The sequence below is a fragment of the Pezoporus flaviventris genome, unplaced genomic scaffold (assembly GCF_033815535.1).
Source record: "Pezoporus flaviventris isolate CSIRO_AGI_PZ_B2104156 unplaced genomic scaffold, CSIRO_AGI_Pfla_v1 ptg000002l, whole genome shotgun sequence".
NCBI classification, from domain to species: Eukaryota; Metazoa; Chordata; class Aves; order Psittaciformes; family Psittacidae; genus Pezoporus; species Pezoporus flaviventris.
In genome coordinates, this window is record NW_026892550.1 from 9,533,053 (window position 1) to 9,549,971 (window position 16,919).

The 16,919-nt window shown below is 38.1% G+C and overlaps 1 protein-coding gene across 2 annotated transcripts in view; it reads right to left on the bottom strand.

The window, feature by feature from the left end:
* Positions 1 to 511: 511 nt before the first annotated feature.
* Positions 512 to 16,919, bottom strand: part of WFS1 (wolframin ER transmembrane glycoprotein) — a 32,620-nt gene continuing 16,212 nt past the window's right edge. For both annotated transcript variants that reach the window (XM_061468790.1, XM_061468795.1), the window contains exons 3-8: positions 13,772 to 13,854; positions 10,400 to 10,544; positions 9,385 to 9,555; positions 8,661 to 8,741; positions 4,814 to 4,959; positions 512 to 3,225 (exon numbers count right to left, since the gene is read on the bottom strand). In XM_061468790.1, the coding sequence (XP_061324774.1) occupies positions 1,417 to 3,225; positions 4,814 to 4,959; positions 8,661 to 8,741; positions 9,385 to 9,555; positions 10,400 to 10,544; positions 13,772 to 13,854 (2,435 nt within the window). In that variant the 3' untranslated portion in view covers positions 512 to 1,416. The remainder of the gene's footprint in view (positions 3,226 to 4,813; positions 4,960 to 8,660; positions 8,742 to 9,384; positions 9,556 to 10,399; positions 10,545 to 13,771; positions 13,855 to 16,919) is intronic.

A 16,919-nucleotide genomic window follows, 5' to 3' on the forward strand; every position in this document is an offset into this window, starting at 1 on the left:
CTGCTCTACAGCATCATGCTTTGCTCACCACCTGGGACCCGGGCAGCACACCTGTATGGATCTTTGGCTTCTTCCTACCTGCAGCACAGGGTGATGTTCAAGAGGGTCCCATAGTTGGGAGTGCAGCCAAATGCTTCGTTGTTTGCAGAAGCTTCCCCTTCTCTACCAAGGGTTTTTACTGATAACAGTTCTCCCCATCCCCATATGACTAATATGCAAAGGAAAAAAAAAAGAATCTAATGCATCTAACAGGATCTGTGGATGAAACAACGTGATGTATCGGTGAAGTACAGTCATCTAGTGGTCAAAAAAGGTAGTAAGTCACAATGAAAGCAGAGGTAAACAGTACAAGCAGATTTCATAGCTACAACAGCCTATGCAGATTTTACTGGGAGTTTTAAATAATGTGAAGCAGAACTTTAAATATCTCACACCACAACATTTTACTCTAGATTGTATTTCTCAGTGAAAGCTGTTATAAGCGCAACATAAACAACTGCTCACAACATCAAAGCATTGGGAACAAATGTACCCATTTAATTCAAGTTTGTATTTCATGTTTATCTGCACAATACAAATCATTAAACAAACATTCTATTTCAGTTTCCACAGCAGAATTTTAGGTACTACTTTCAGTTGCTTTGGCTTGTCCGTTACTGGTACCACCTCGATACCAGCCTTACTCTCTAGTGTTCGTCCTTCACACACCAGCATGGATTATACCTTAGTGTCATACGTGTAGCTACTGTAACCACTCAGGACAAATAGCATATTTCGTACAGTATGTTTTATGCTCGAGAAGGTTTTATAGCCTTGCTGGGTGCAAGATGTTGTGCCCTTCCAGAAAACATTAGTCACTATCTTCTGAACCAGTAGTGAAACAAGGAGTTCTGTATGCAGAACTGTACACCACCAGGTACAGACTGTAAGATCACTTTTGTCTAGAAAACACCAAATAAATAGAAGCAATATATGCAACACAACCTGTTGTCAGCTACCTATTCTAAGTCATGCCTGTGAAAATACAAATGGGCACACTGTGAATATTTAAAGAGTAAAGTGCTTTTAACATTGAGCAAGTGAATTCATCTAGTGTCATACCACAGGCAAATATATATCCATTGTGGACAAAATAGTCTCCATGCAATTAGTCAGCAGCAATCCCCTGTATTCATTTATAATATTAAACCAGTATATATTACTTCAGTCATACAGGGTTTAAAGTCAGGATACACTGTGTACACTTGCAAAACTCAACCAATGCTCTACAGTAGCATACAGTTTGAGCATTGCTACAGGAAGGTGGCTTTGGTTTTTGTTTCTTTTTTTTTTTCCTCAACCTTTTAAGAAGCCAACCCTTTGATAGTGTAAATGCAGCGTACACTGAAGATAGCACTGAACCAATATGAGAGCTCATTATGCAGCTGACAGGAATGGGAAGAAGAAAAAATCAAAAGCAAATTTAATGGCTGTATGCACTGTGCTCCTCCAGTCTTGCTCTATTTTCACATGCCTCCCGGCAGGTAAGAGTTTAGACATGCAATTCAAGCAAGTGATTGCTTTCAGTTCAAAGACAGGCCATTTACTGCCAAGACGGCCCTCCAGAATTGTGCTGAATTCAATTATACTCCCTTGCCTCAAGTTCAACAACACTTTTTTAAACTCACTGCTTGCCTTCAGCACAATATCTTTGGTTATATCATCCTCCTCTATAGACTTGGTTCCATTTTTGCTACTGAAAGGCATACCCACAGTTATTTCAAATTTGTATCGATCAAACATTTTCATGTGGCAGTTATGCTTTGTCAAATACTTGAGACGACACAATTCTTCCTCCTCTAGTGTCACATTTTTGGGGTCACAGGGAGGGTAGGTTTCACCATACAAGCATCTCATCCAATCACCAATAAAAAGTGGAAGCATATTTATTGCAGATTCTGCACTATTCTCAATTTCTGTCACACGCACGTACTTGAACCGCCCAGTCCACGTCACTCTGTGACCTTCCAGGTGGCTACATAGAATCTGAGTGCGGGCCATGTTTGTCTCCTTCCACGACCTGGGTCCGCAGAGGAAAGAATACTGATTCCACGTCAAGGTGGAGTTGTAAACTTTCATTCCCTCTGATCGATACACATAGAACCAACAGAACAACACTACAGCAGTAATCCACACTAGAATGAGTTTCACAATTGAGCTACGAGTGAGGGATTTAAACATTTCCACTACAGAGAAGTTAACTTTTGTCCACCAGCGGAAGAGCAAAGGAACAGTACACAAAACCAGAGTCACTAAAATTTTCATGAGCTCCAGAGACACAAACCACTTAATGAAATGGATAAGACACATCAGTGCAATGCCTATACCTAGCACTGGGAGTGCAAAGAGAAAGAGGAAATAACCAATTGATGCACGAACGAGCCCAATGCCAGAGGACTCCCGCAGAATGACCACAGAGAGTTCACACCACATAAAGCAGACCAGATACGGGACCAGGTAGCAGTAGGTACCTTTAAAATTCCGTAGTTGTGCCATTCTAAAGAAAAGATAGAACAAGTACAAAAACAGAAGGCATGGGATGCTTACGTTTATAACAAAGAAATGGCCTACAGGAACAGTAAAGAATGTTTTACCCAAAAATTGCAAGTAGCCAAAATTCCCAGGTAATACCTGCAATAGGGACAAACAACCTGCTGCTACCTCAGTCATTAATGCTCTTCGTGTGTAAGGCTCTGCACAAGTGCTTAAACTCATGTAACTTGTCACTGTGAAGAAAACTGAGATGGTAGCTAATTCTGAGCATGGTATGCAGTCTTTGCTTGCTATAGGGAAGGAAAAAATGACAAAGAATACTGAGAGTAAAAAATAGATATATGGCTCTAAGTGATTCCATCCAAAGTTCACCTCAGCTTGCTCAACATCTAGGTTTGGTTCAAAACGAAGCAGTAAGTCAGTCAACGTGCGAAAGTTTTCCCAAGCCTTACTGTCCTGAAAAACTTTCAGTGTGCATATCACCATAGAAATGAAGGACAAATAGAATATGACTAATGGAATAATGAAGGCAAAAAACTCAATTGTCAGATTACTGATGATGAAGAAAAAGATGAGAGCATTGATATGGTGTGTTGGAACAATGGTAGACAGCCAATGCATTCCTGCCTTTGATGCAATATCTATCAGGTATTCTTTAATTTCCATAATGGCATGAAGTGGGTATTTTACAACCTGGAAAGACAGAAAGAAGCATTTTATTTATGGGCAGTCAGTTGTCTAACATCAGCTGACACAAAAAGATTTATATTTCAGATGAAAGTTGCCAATAAAATTAGATTACTTTGAGATTATTAGCTTTATTTTGATGAATTCAGTCAGATGAAGCTCAGAGGCGATTTTGATTCCATGAAAGATGTATTTCATTACCCTTAACACACATAGTTAAATGGCTTCCTAGTCAAATATTCTGCTCTGCTAACTTTGTACTGAAGATAAACTACATGTCTCCAGTCTTCTACTATCTTAGGTTATTACCTGAGCTGTGAGAACTGTAGCTTTAAAGCACTTAACTTTGCCACTGTTCTGCAAGGATTATGCTATATATTGTGATACACATACAGGAAGTGGTGCATATGATTCATATGCACTTACAGGAAGTCTTTACAGCTGTGGTTTATCTTTAAAACAATTCTTCCCAAGCAGCTAAAGATACAGCTACCAAAATATCATTTGGAAGCAGCATAAATATTTTTATCTATAATTACTACACGTTTAGGGATTTTTTTAACTCCAGAACAGTAACTGTACAGGATCTTAAAACTACCTATCTGATGTGGCATTTTCCAACACAGTCACCAGAGAATAGAGGAATTGCTGGATTGAATCCTCTCCCTGTGACCAGCCATGCACTTTACATAGGATCAATAAAAAGGTACAGGATTGTTCAAACACACACTCACTGCATCTGCCTATTAGATTCTGTGAACAATCCTCCTTCCTCCATATAGTTTTTATGTCTTCTCAGAACTTAGGCTTAATTAACTTAGATTAATTAGTTCATGGGAAAGGCAAAGAATGTTTCAGCGCTGTGATGAACTGGGGTAACCCACAACGACTTGGGCATAAGCTTATTTATTAGCAAAGGTGTCCCCTGTTCTTTGTAAATGCATCTATTTCAGAGTATTAGTTATTCAAACGACTGAAAAGACATACTACTCATCCTTCTTTTTTCCACCCCTACCATATGACAATGGACAACAAAATGACAACGATTACAACAAAACCTCTCATGTCAGCAGCTAAAAAACCCCTACCTCGCTTGAAATTTACACCAGTATGAATGCAGACACCTCAATTTCCCTTTTTACTTTCACTACCTAATGAAGTATCAGTGTAGAAACTAACAGCAAGTTCTGCTGTTCTTGAATTCCTTCATAATAAAAATTTTTCACACCTCAAGGCTATGGCCTGCTTGCTCCTGTTTAAATAGGCACGATATGAAACATAACATGACATCTGTAATAAAAATATGACAGTTATGATAGGGACATTCAAATCCTTGCTGAGATGTAATGAAGGCAGATTGCCCTCTTCAAGGGAAGATAATTACTCCTTTCTCTTAAATTTACGACTCATATATATGAAACTGTAAACATATATATGAATTCAAGTCCAAAAAGAAATTAAAGCAGCGATTTTTGTACTGACTTATATAGACTAAACATCAGCTCTGAGAGTCAAGTGCAAGTCACTTTTGTCTTGACTGAAACACCCAAGTTAACAGCCCTTCAACATAACCTGTTCAGTATTGCCTTTTTACCTTCAGTCGCAGGGGTAGCTCTTCAGGAGTCTTCCCTGCCAATTCATCATCTTCCTCTTCATGCATGATCAGGTTAGATGGGATGATTCCCTTTGCGTACTTCTTGGTAATTTCAACAAAGTCATCCAAAGCAATAAATTTTTTAGCTATAAGATAAAATACAGACATTGAATAAATAGCATCACAACACCTTATGGATTATGTGTTTCCACTTGTTCTGAGATCCGTGCTTGTACCAGCAACATATGACTACTCTAAATCTTGTCAGATCAGCAGGTAAGTTTATTATACCAGTAAGCAGGAGAACAAAGTGTGTGAACGTATCTTATCTGCAAGTATTCCAAGAAAAAAAAAAAGACTACTGGATTAGGTCAAACAGTTTTAAATCGTAAGATATTTTATCTTTCACAACTGCTTGAGAGCCATCTTTAACCAACAGCCACACTGAAAGCAAAGAATTGTACAGAAACGATAATGAATTATCTGTATGTTATTAACTGAAAAACTAACTTCTAATTTGGCATTTAACGTGTTGTCATTTTTCTGAGTTCAGAAACTGCAGACATAATTATGGTAAATGCCCAATTATTCATATCTACAAGACTTAATATAGATTATTTACAGTGTATTAATTCACTATGCTGTGTGGCTATACAAATGGTCTCCCCCAAACTGTATAAACAATATCACCTGTGATCTAAACCAAACAGACAGTAACAAAATACTTCGCTTAGCTGTGCACAGAGGCAAATGGACCACTCTGCCCTGAAGATCCTTATCCACTCTTATGAGCAGAAGGGAGGCAAGAGGTTACTTCTGAAAACTGTAAGGATGCTGCAAGACAGAAAATGATTTACACACTGCTCCAAACTCTGCACAGCCAGTTCCTTACATTAGCATGGATTAGCTCATTTCTATAGTAGTTTGAGGTCGTTTGTAAAGAAGGATAATTAGCAGCAACTTTTTTCCATACACTAAAGCAAATGACATTGCTGTAGATATGAAAGACTTTTGAATGACAAAAATCCGTAACACAACTCCTACACAGTAAATTTAGCTAGTCAGCTGATACACAGGTATGAAAGCTGGCCTGCTTAGTACTAGTTTGGGATTTTAAAGATACAGAAAACTGAACTGCTGCACTAAATTTAAAATCAGAGGAATAGTGAGTTTGAGCCTATTACGAAATTATTTTAAATGCTACATTTATAGAAATTACACAGGGATATATCAGTATTTAATATTGAAAACACTGTAGATGCAGAACAAAATCAAACATTTGTGGTGAGATACCTGCTACAGGAAAAGGGGTGTTAGAAAGTTCAAAAGAAAAACAGCAGCTTACAACCTATCTATCCTTTGCTTTAATCTTACAACATGAATGTTGCCTTTTGCTTGGACTTTTACTCCCTCCACCACTGCATGAACCTGCAGGTTCCATAAAATACCATCTGACATGCCTCCAAACAACCAAGAAAGGATTTATTCTTGCTAATTATAATTCACAGACTGAAAGGCAACAGGGAAATCAGTGAGACACCTTAGGTATCTTGGTGGGGTCCAGACCAAGCCCAATGCCAAATCTGTCATCTAAATTTATTGTCTTATCGGGACAAAATATACAGTGGTAAGATAGGATTTTGGTGTGGAATCAGCAAGCAGACAAGGTTAGAACCTCACAAAAATGCCTCAACAGCACTTTTACAGGACCATGGGACATCCTGAGAGGGAAGGAGTTTTAACTTATCATGTACAGACAACCTATCAAATGTAATGACAAGTATACTCTCAGGCACGCAACAACTGTCCGCTGGCAATGTCAGATCCAATCTTCTGTTTATACCTCCGCTCAGGATAGCCCAGATCAGATATCTGCAAGCATGTATGTGGCTCAAAAATTATCTTCCAAATATTGGCAATATATTAAAACTGCAGGAAGAATCTCCTGCTAGCAAGATGAATGGAGAAGCTCAAGTGGATTGGAGAAGTAAATTCTGTCTTTTTCATCCATGAAGAGATAAAAGCTCTCCAGAGAAGAGGTAACAGCTTAACTCCTACTTTAAGCGTTTGATGAAAACTTTTCGTTTTTAAATGTTATTAGTATTTTGTCATCCAAGTGTCTCTAAATTTGATATAAAAAGCGTATGTTGTAGATCCTACTTTATTATACAGAGATTTTTTTTTCAATTTGGTTCTGACGAATTCCCCTGCCTCCCCCATCTGCCACAGAAATAAGAAAAATATGCACATCAATTTCTGCCTACACTTACCTGTAGGTTCATTTACTCTCCTGTTATTTTATCTGCCACTTAAACCTTCAAAAAAAATAAAATTAAAGAAATTGCCAGTTCCTTTTCCTGACACTCTCTGAATTACTGAAGAATCCAGAACAAAATGACTTGCTTTGCACTAGCTTTATCCAGCATGTCCTGTTCAGTTAAGGGATGGAAAGAACATTAGTGTTGTCCACTAAGCACCGATGCAGCATAGCTCCAATGAACTCATGATACAGTGACTGGACAATGAAACACAAAGGTCTCACCTTTGAAGGGCTATTTCTAGCTTTCCAGAAGTGGCAAACAAGTCACAAGAACAGCTGACCTCCTCTCGCACAAGCTTTGACAGGACCAGAAGCACAGTCTCCAAAATACTATTTCTCCCGTCACCTCCTTCCTTACTTATGCATGTGACCCTCCTCCTGTTTTACTTCCATGAAAGTTAATGTAAAACTGAAATACGCCATTCTTAGGAATGTTATTTTCATAAGTCACCTGCATATTAAACACAATCCTTGAAGGTGAACACCAAACTGACCTAATGAAATGTACATCTGATCTTTCAAGGAATTTAAACCTGCAAACCCCCATATCTGGTTCACTAATCCACACGTGATGTTTTAATTACATGTATTCTCAACTATAGATGTACTAGTAAGTAATATGCTTTGCAATATTTAAAAGTCCTCTTCAAAAACTGATCCAGATTGCACATGAACTATTTCACATGACCTCTGCATTTCAAGGAAGTGAGATTTTCCAAACAACAATTAATCAAACCTTATGTTATATACCATAATTATATGTTTGCAACTTCTTGAAAAACCACACATCCTGCATTGTTTAGAATTCATTTTCTTAATATAAGAACTTGACTTTTCTCCTAAAGTCCCAGCAGCATATCAGCATTTTTCAGGTAAGCAAGGCTAGGGAGAACCGTATTTCAACTCCAGCCCCCCACCACAACATACCTTGCAGAACTCACAGATTTGGGTCTACAAATCTGACTGTGTGCTGAGTGGTTTAATTTTCCTCACTATATGAACTACCTGCTCCTGTGTTATGAAAGAAATATCTTGGTGCATTGCATCTTTCCTACATCATTTCTTAAACAAATATGAAAAGACAAACATTAATTATAAGGGAATGGCAAACAGAAGCAATGCAAATAGAATGAGGGATCTGTCTGTATTAAATGGTTGCATAATTACTTTCCATCTTGTAATCAGACAGGTTACTACAGTTTAAACTAAAAGAAAAATGGAAGTGCAAAGACTTTTTTGCTGAATAGACTTGTATGTGCTGAAAGGTCAAGAATATAAAAATAACAATTGACATGCAAACTCCTCTTAGAATACTAATCACTGACAAGTTGACTGTAATGGTGATGTCTTCTGTAACATCACATGCAGATCAGGTATTTATCATGCACATATAATAAATCAACACTGTCGGTTTACATCAATACAAACTTGCTATACATACCTACTCCAGCAGCACAAAATTGCCTAGCAAAACAAAACGGAAACCAAAACCACAGGCAAGGATTGAAAGCAGTAGCATGCACTCACATTCACAGCTCACTAATCGCTCCAGCATTCTTCTCTGCTTCTGCACCGACTTTGGGAGTGGGCCAGGCTGCTTCTCACCATCTGGTTCAATGGAAAATCAAAGCAGTCAAAGTGATCAAAAAATAACTGGAATGTTCTTCAAACTGTGGTATCTGGAGAATGATATTTTCTCAAAATCAGGAAAAAGACAAATGTACATGTAAACAGGTAAGGAGTGGCTATATAGCTTTATATACCCCTATTACTGTATTAGAAAAGGGAATAGCATTGATATAGTTAACATATGCTGCTGTAACAGCAGAGTGAGATACGTGTCTTGAAGACTAGGTCTGTAACTTGAAACATCTAGTAAGATATTGTGAGGATGACTGTTAAGGGACAAATAAGTAAACAATCAAATTGAGTAAATGCATTAAAATTATTTTCCAAGGACAGCAAGTGCCAAATGATGATATTTTTAACATTTGGTCACTTGAATGAGTGCTTAATTGAATCACGGCTACAGCAAGAGTTGGCAGGACTTTATGAACTAGCTGTTGGTCCAGACAGCACAGTTAGTAAGCGAGTTACAAGTTGTTAATGTTACTTTTCCTTAAGTAGCTCATACATTTACTGTTACCTCACATCTGATTGTTTATAAGGCCCTTTAAGTTTTTAGCTGTATTCTGCCTGCCAGTCTGTATTGTAGCAATACCACAAATCAGTTCACTCATTGTTAACAAACCTTCATTGTCAACTTGCCCAACATTTTCCAGTAGTTCAGAAACTTCTAATTGCTTCTTCTTTTTTGGGTTTAATTTCCAATACATGACCAAGGCAGCTTTCCTCACAGCTCTCTCCAAGTCAGTCTCAGATGATAACTTTTTCACTTCTTGCTCATTCTCAGAAGTAATACCTCAAGAAAAGAAAAACACATTACATACTATTATCCCACAACCTGTGCAGGAATGACAGATTTGCCCACAATTTATTTTTCCCAGTTTGACTAGAACTTTTCAAGTTTCATCTGCATTTTGACCACCTAAGTAAATTGCACAAATGCTCTTTGTGTCCATTGCTTATTTAAATCTAATCGCATCGCTTAAGTTTAAAACGTACTCCAAAGACTGTGCAAGATATGCATTATCCTTCAGCTTTTGAAGTACAGCTATTCAAGCAAAAAGGTAGTGTGAATATGCATGGGTGACATGTAACATGCAGCAACAACTTAATGAAAATTGTTTTGTTGAGTTTTTTGGTTTGGTTCCTCCCTCCTCCTCCCCATAAATAAGAGTTCAGATAGTTCACAGTCAAGAGAAGACCATTCCAAGCGTGGGAAGTAGCATGAAGGAAGATATGAACCTTTAAGTGGGAGAAGACAGTGAAAAAGACCAGTTTGGAGAGGGGTTGGAGAGGGGCAAAAGAATGAAACAACAGCACATATGTAGGTGGTGTGTGGTTATATATGACCTTCACGGTCAAAGAAAAACAAGCTTCAGTGAAAGGTGGGAAGGGGAAGAACACGAATGAATTCCATGAAGGAATTCCAGCAAATAATCAATAAAAATGCTTTTATGAGTAGCACCAGTAACTAATGCCTTTTAAATCACCTATTTGAACAGACTGTCAGCAACTACTCACATAATTTTGCCATGAACATTCCCATCTTATTTTAACTACTCTTTTCAGTGTTACAATAAATACAGTATTACTTCAGAGAAAGTGGGAAGCACAGGCAAGAAGTCTCAGAGAATCCATACCTCTTCTGTCTGCCAGGCATCTACGCAACAGTTTGACAGCTTCTCTTCGACCCTGCTTAGCAGCAAGGATGAACCAGTCAACTGCACTGCAATTGTTAAGTTCTTCATCTTCCTCTTCTGCTAATCTTAAGAAGTGTTTTCCCACCTACAATAAATAGGAAACAGAATTCCTTCAGTTACTGAAATATACTCTACATTCCGTCTCCCTCCTCCCATCCCCTGGAACTCAGCTAGAATAAATTCTCTCTAAACAAGAGGTCAAAAGATTTGCCCCTACCTTTGAAAGATTAATAATTCACATGATTCCCATACAGATTAAACAGACCGGTATAATCAAAAAGATCTTTTCCTTCCAGTAGAGGTTAGGTCTCCAGCCTTTTAGCTGTTTCATACACTGAAGTGAGTGCTTCAACAACTTCTACACAGATAGGTATTGGGTAGATATCATAGTGGCTAAACTCACTGCACATACAGTGAAGCTACTCAAAAACATGTAGAAATAAGAAAAAAAGTTGGATTAAGTAATCCAAAAGTGAGAACAAAACACTGAATACAAAGTCATGCCGGAGCTCAACAGGCAGCACACAGATATAGTTGCAAACCAAGAAGAGAGCATGAAATGGAAAAACAAAAACAACAAAAAGGAAATTTCAGCAATCGAGTAATTTATCACCTTTATCACCCAACTGTAGATATGACTTCAGCTATTTATTTCACAAAGGAACTGCCTGAACAAGTTACATGATAAATAACATCCTCTGACAGGAACAGCTTTCTTGAACATGTTTATATTAGTAACTATCAAGACTGAGCAAAGCTTTAAGAGTAGCAGGACTTAATGACGCAGCTTTTAAGTTCTTAAGGATCTCTTGGACACAGAAACTCATCAGCTAGCAGATTCTGGAATTACTTGCATTGCACAAGGCTACTGCACAAGCAAAAGGATAACATAACACCTGTTTTATGACAGTTGAAGTTTTATGTTTGGTTTTGGTATTTTTTTGGACATTCTGAGGGTTTTGGGAGGTTGTTTCTTAAGCTCAGCATTAAGATTTACTCATCAAAATTACTCTCTCAAAAAAATACCTACAGAGCCCACCCCTAAAATGTGAGCACACAGAAAATATTTTCCCTTTGTTTGGATTATAAAGTTATAAGTTTTTGTGTGTGTTAAAAGTTTTGGTAGAGAAAGAAAAAACAAACCATCTCCAAGCCCAACACCAAACATAAAGGCTTTCCATGAAATACTACTGGAAGGTCTACCAGCTGTCTCCATAAGAGCAAAACCTTTCACCCTCACAGCAAAGCTCCTACAGGGAATGATCTGAAGAAGGCTGCAAAGTTCTGCCCTGCAGCAGTCAAAGGAGGAAGAACTGATGGGAAAAGGTCTTAACCTCAGATTTATCATTTAAGCAGTATGGGACAGTCTCATTTGAGCTAAAACTGAAATGCAGTCACAGCTGATAACGGCCTAACACAGATCTTCATAATATACTTCTTCAAAGACTGGTCTCACCTGTGGGCCTGAGGTGATTATCTCTAGCAGTTCCCTTATAGAGATCCTCCAGTTAAAGACACAGAGCTGCCTTTTCTCCATTACAGAATCCCATCTGTGGGCGTCTCATGTACGTAACTTCTATACGGTTATTTCTCAATAAACTAACATAAAGCTAGGTAATACAGATTGACAGCCACTCAGAGTGTATGTATCTCCATAGTCACTGCATGGTAATTTCTGAATAAACTCATAGTAATAACTATAAGCCAGGGAATGGAGTGATTTCTCATGTTTGACTTTGTAATTATTATCAAACAGCATAACAGTACCATCTCAGCTTCTCATTTGTACTCCTACAAAGGTAAGGTATAAAAATAAATGCTTCTAACTGATTCTAGAAGTATGCATACAGCAAAAGAGAAGAACTATATTTTTTTAGGGTTTTTAAAACTGAAAGTTAATACCCTCTCCACAAAGGAAATCACATTTGATTGCATAGAAAAGAAACGACTGTATTTGGGATTCCTTTTCAGGCAGTCAATTCATCCTGAGTGCATACTGAAGCAGAATTGCATGCTGGATCTCTTTATGACAAGAATCCTATTATTGTGTGGGAATAGAAAGTGTAAGCAGCAAAAGATCTAAAGAAGGAAGTGAAGGCGGAATGAATTGAGAAGGAAAAAAAAATCCCATTAATTATATACAAACATATGCATACATAACTGACTTAGAGAGCCCCATAAAAATTCTTTCAGGATTTAACTTCCAGTTAAGAAAATTTGTTCTGTAATCTTTCCTTCGTGTGGATGAGTAGAGCCAAAATGTGGATTTTACAGCAATGAACCCCTAAAGGCTAAAGCCTCATTCTTCGAAAAGCCACCGGCGATTTCAAAGGTGAGGAATTTATTACTCTCAGGTTACAACTCCAAGGACAGTCTGCCCCTCAAACAACTTCAGAGGGGAGTGGGAAGTGAGTCTGGCACTGCTCTGTTGGAGCTTTTTTACCAGCTTTAAAAGGATTTCTTGGCAATCCCCACCTTCTATTTTTATTTGCAAAACTAGTGGTGATCCTGGGGGAAAAAACCCAAACTATCAATGAGCATGCAGGAGACCATAACCAAAGCAAAGCTGAGGCTGGAAAAGAATGCTCAAGGAAAACCCTAACCAAGTAAAACATGAATTAAAACCGTTTTAAACAATGTTAAGCTGTTTATACTAGACCAATAGAGCAGACAATGGAATGCAGTTGAAAACCGGTGCATTTTGTCTAAAATCTAAGGGACACCTAAAGTGCTAAGACATACAGGGACAGAGCTACCATTACTAAATAAATTATATCTGCCATTACACAACTAAACATAGCTACTTTCAGGAAATGAGATGGGGTTTCTTCTCTAAAATGTGTTAAATCAACAGAGAAATGCTGTAAGAGCAAAACATCAACTAACCTCAGCTCCTGCTAAAGCACCTCAATGGCATTTCCCTCCATAGCATCCAGCCTAAGAGTTCTGGGATCTCTGTATATAGTGGTTCAGGGCTGAATCAACAGCATCTAACAGTCCCTATCTGCACACCTCCACAAGTAACTCTTTGGCATGTGCAGTTCTGTCCCTTCTCCATACTCTCAGCCCACTCTCTGTGTTTCCACATGCAGCCCAAAAGCTTACTCAAGAGCTGGACCTGAAGCCATTAACACTCCCAAACAAGCAGCATTTCTCCAGGCTGAGAAACCATCTGGCATCACCTTTCTTTGAATAGTTTTAAGAACAAACCAGATACAGTTCAACAAAACAAGAGATAATACTTCTTCAGCAGGCAGTGCTACTTTTGGAATTAAAAGTAAACAAGACGGGACAAAGAGCATACAAAATTACCTCTGTTTGTGCTTTGGGTTCTCCAGCTTTGGCCCTCTCAAGCAGCTCCTCAAAAAGCACTTCAGGTTCTTCCTTCATGCCCTCTATAAATTAATTTGATAAAGAAAATTGTTTACTAGCAATATTTGAAAGTACTTTCTGAATCATTGCTATATGCGGCTTAAGAACTAAAGGAATGTACCTCAAAAATCCAACAAGAGTGTTTTGCAAGAACAGTGGAAATTAACTCATTACAATATTTATCTCAGTTGTTGTACTTCAGCATATTTACATTACGTTATTCGATAGCAGCCATAGAATGACACAAAGTTTACAGTTTCTCATTTACTTCCACAGAATTCATTTCTCAATAGAACATGCATTACAATAAACATGCGCACATGTGGAACATGCGGTACAGAACAGCTTTTGTACTACTGCTACTCTTATTCTTGATAGCACTTCAATCTTTCACCTGGCAGCCTCTTTATTTAATAGCAGTTTTGAAAAATTAACTAGCCTTTAAACCATGTCCAGTATATTTGAAAGCTCAATTCCTCAGCCCCAGCAGCATACAGAAACTGACAGCAATTACACCTTATAAACCTATTTTGTGTCTAGCTCCACAATCACAGCTGGTTTTTAACTCCTTTCCTATCTACTGTACGCATACAGACTTAAAACAGTTTTTTCTTCAAAAGCAGCATATAGCTCCACCAATCAAAGAAAAAAAAATTGAGAGCTTTATCTTGCACCCATTAAAGATCATCACGCCACGTGCTACTTGATGAATGAAGAGCAAGTTTAAAGGAAAAGATGACAAAGGCCAAAACTGCTACTTTTTCATAAGATACTTCTCATAAATGAGTCTGGAAGAATTTTGAAGAGAAAAATCAATAAAATTTCTACACTTTAAGTTAATTAAGTGTAAGAAAGGACAACATACCACTGATTCAGGATAACAGCTTTACCAGCCAACCTAAAACTGTAGTTAGAAAGAAGATACAAAATCAGCAGCAAGTGCCAAAGCTTGACCTGGACATACCACACAACCCCACAAGGTCACCAAACACACCACTGAGGCACAATAGCTACCTACTGAGGGCACACACAGCATGAGAAAGTGTGGTTGGGAAACAGAATTTCCAAATGTAGGAGGAAACACAGCAGTCAGTTACTTCAGGCATCCACTCCAAGTTACAGATTTCATTCCCTACCTAATTTGACAGCAGTAACCCAGAAAGCAGGTAAGCATCCCTGCTAGCTGAGGTGCCATTCAGTATCTGCCATTTCTCAAAAGGTGAGGGGCAGCAAAGAATGAACCCCATTCCAAACCATCTCCTGAAGAACTAGGCCACTTACATTCTTTAGCATCCCTGCTACTGGGACTATTTCCAAATAAAAACAGGCCGTGAGCCAATACTTTAATTAAAATGGATGTATTTTAACAAGAGCAAACCATGAAGTAAGTTTTCTCCTTCACCATCCCACAGTTTTGTCTGCCAAGCTCCACTTGGAAAAATACTAATGCCAGATTATAACATGTTGTCTGGCTAAACAAGGCACACAATGAAAAATAATTTTCGTTTAGTACTCGGTCTTTTCAGAAAGCTGTAAAAATATTACTGTAAAACAGCAAACAGCATCCCACCAAAATTAATCATTTAATCTCCTTGCCCTGATTTACAACCTACAGGACTGAACTCTAAATAAGTCAGAAGCCTGTTTTCCAGATGGCACCACTCACACCAGCAGACATCAGTCAGGGGCTCTCTGACAACAATAAACAATAAGTTACAAGAAAGAGCATATTGTTTGAAAGAAACATAATATTCATCCATCTACCCCACCCAAATGAAAAAAGTTGGGCAAGGCAAGTTTCTCCCTGTGCTCTCACATCCATTAACTTACTTTGCATCAACATTTCAGCAGCGACTGCCTGGGCAATGGATTTTTTGTTTCTGTTTGGGGTTTTCTACACATTAAGAAGAGAACACCACAAATATTTTGGTGATCCTCTGATAAATCAATGTAGGAGACAGCATTCAGAAGCTAGTGTTTGCCAATTAGAACAGAATTTACACATATACAAAAAGCAAACTATAGAAAACAGTTTGCTCAACTAATATAAGCATCAATAAGAAAAGCAGCTGGCAGCTTATACAGGCAAAGGAGCTTCCTTCTCTCCTGCTCCACTTGCCACACATAGGACCATGGCATCGTTCTGACCCATTCCATCTCTTACTACTCAAATTAATGCCTTTTAGGTAAGAACACTTATTACAATAGAAAACTGTAAAGCATTCCCATTTTGTTTCTTCGACACCAGGATATAGTCACTTTATTGGAATTACATTGCAGATTAACATGTAAATAATGGTCTTCATAAAGATGGTAAAAAAAAAGAAAAAAAAGGCAAAATTAAAAATGTGCAGCCTTATGGTCCAACTACCACCTTCACTGGGAAAATAAAATGTGCTGGTACTGCAGCAAACTTGTTGAAACGTTTTTTCTAACAGCACTGATTGCCAGGAGAAAGAAATGCTTCCTGCTGTTATTTTCAACCTACTGCCCTATCCCTCCCACTCAGTTATCACTTTTATGTACTCTCACATGTGACCTATGAGTATAAATAACAGACAGTTAATTAAAATTATGCGTGTGGGTTTGTTCCATGGTTGAAGGGCAAGGGTAGAAGAGCAGGTTGCGGAGTGTTTTGGAGATCAAATTTAGAATAGCTTAGTATCACAGTGTTCCCATGATTATAATATTTTGTTGAAGGATGAGCAAAAGGATAAAGCATGAACGACTCAAGCTTCATGGCTGATGTATCAAATCACCGTCTCATAAAGTACTGATGTCAGCCTCAGAAGGTTAAGGTCTAAAACACAGTGTTGTTACAGAACAAGGATGGACACACACACTTTCTTTTAATTCAACTCTACGCTAGAAAAAATACTATACAAGAGTAAACACACCTACCACACAAATACTATAAAAAGCAGTGATCTCAAAACTTATCACCCTTGTTCTTAAGAGTGTTTTTAGTCATAAAACGTCTTGATGTGTATTCCTCCCACATACGAGTACTGCAGTGCAAAGGCTGTCAGCAGAAGCTTTTATTTTCCAGCTTTGCTAAAAACTCATGGCTTTTAATGTCAAATTTTAC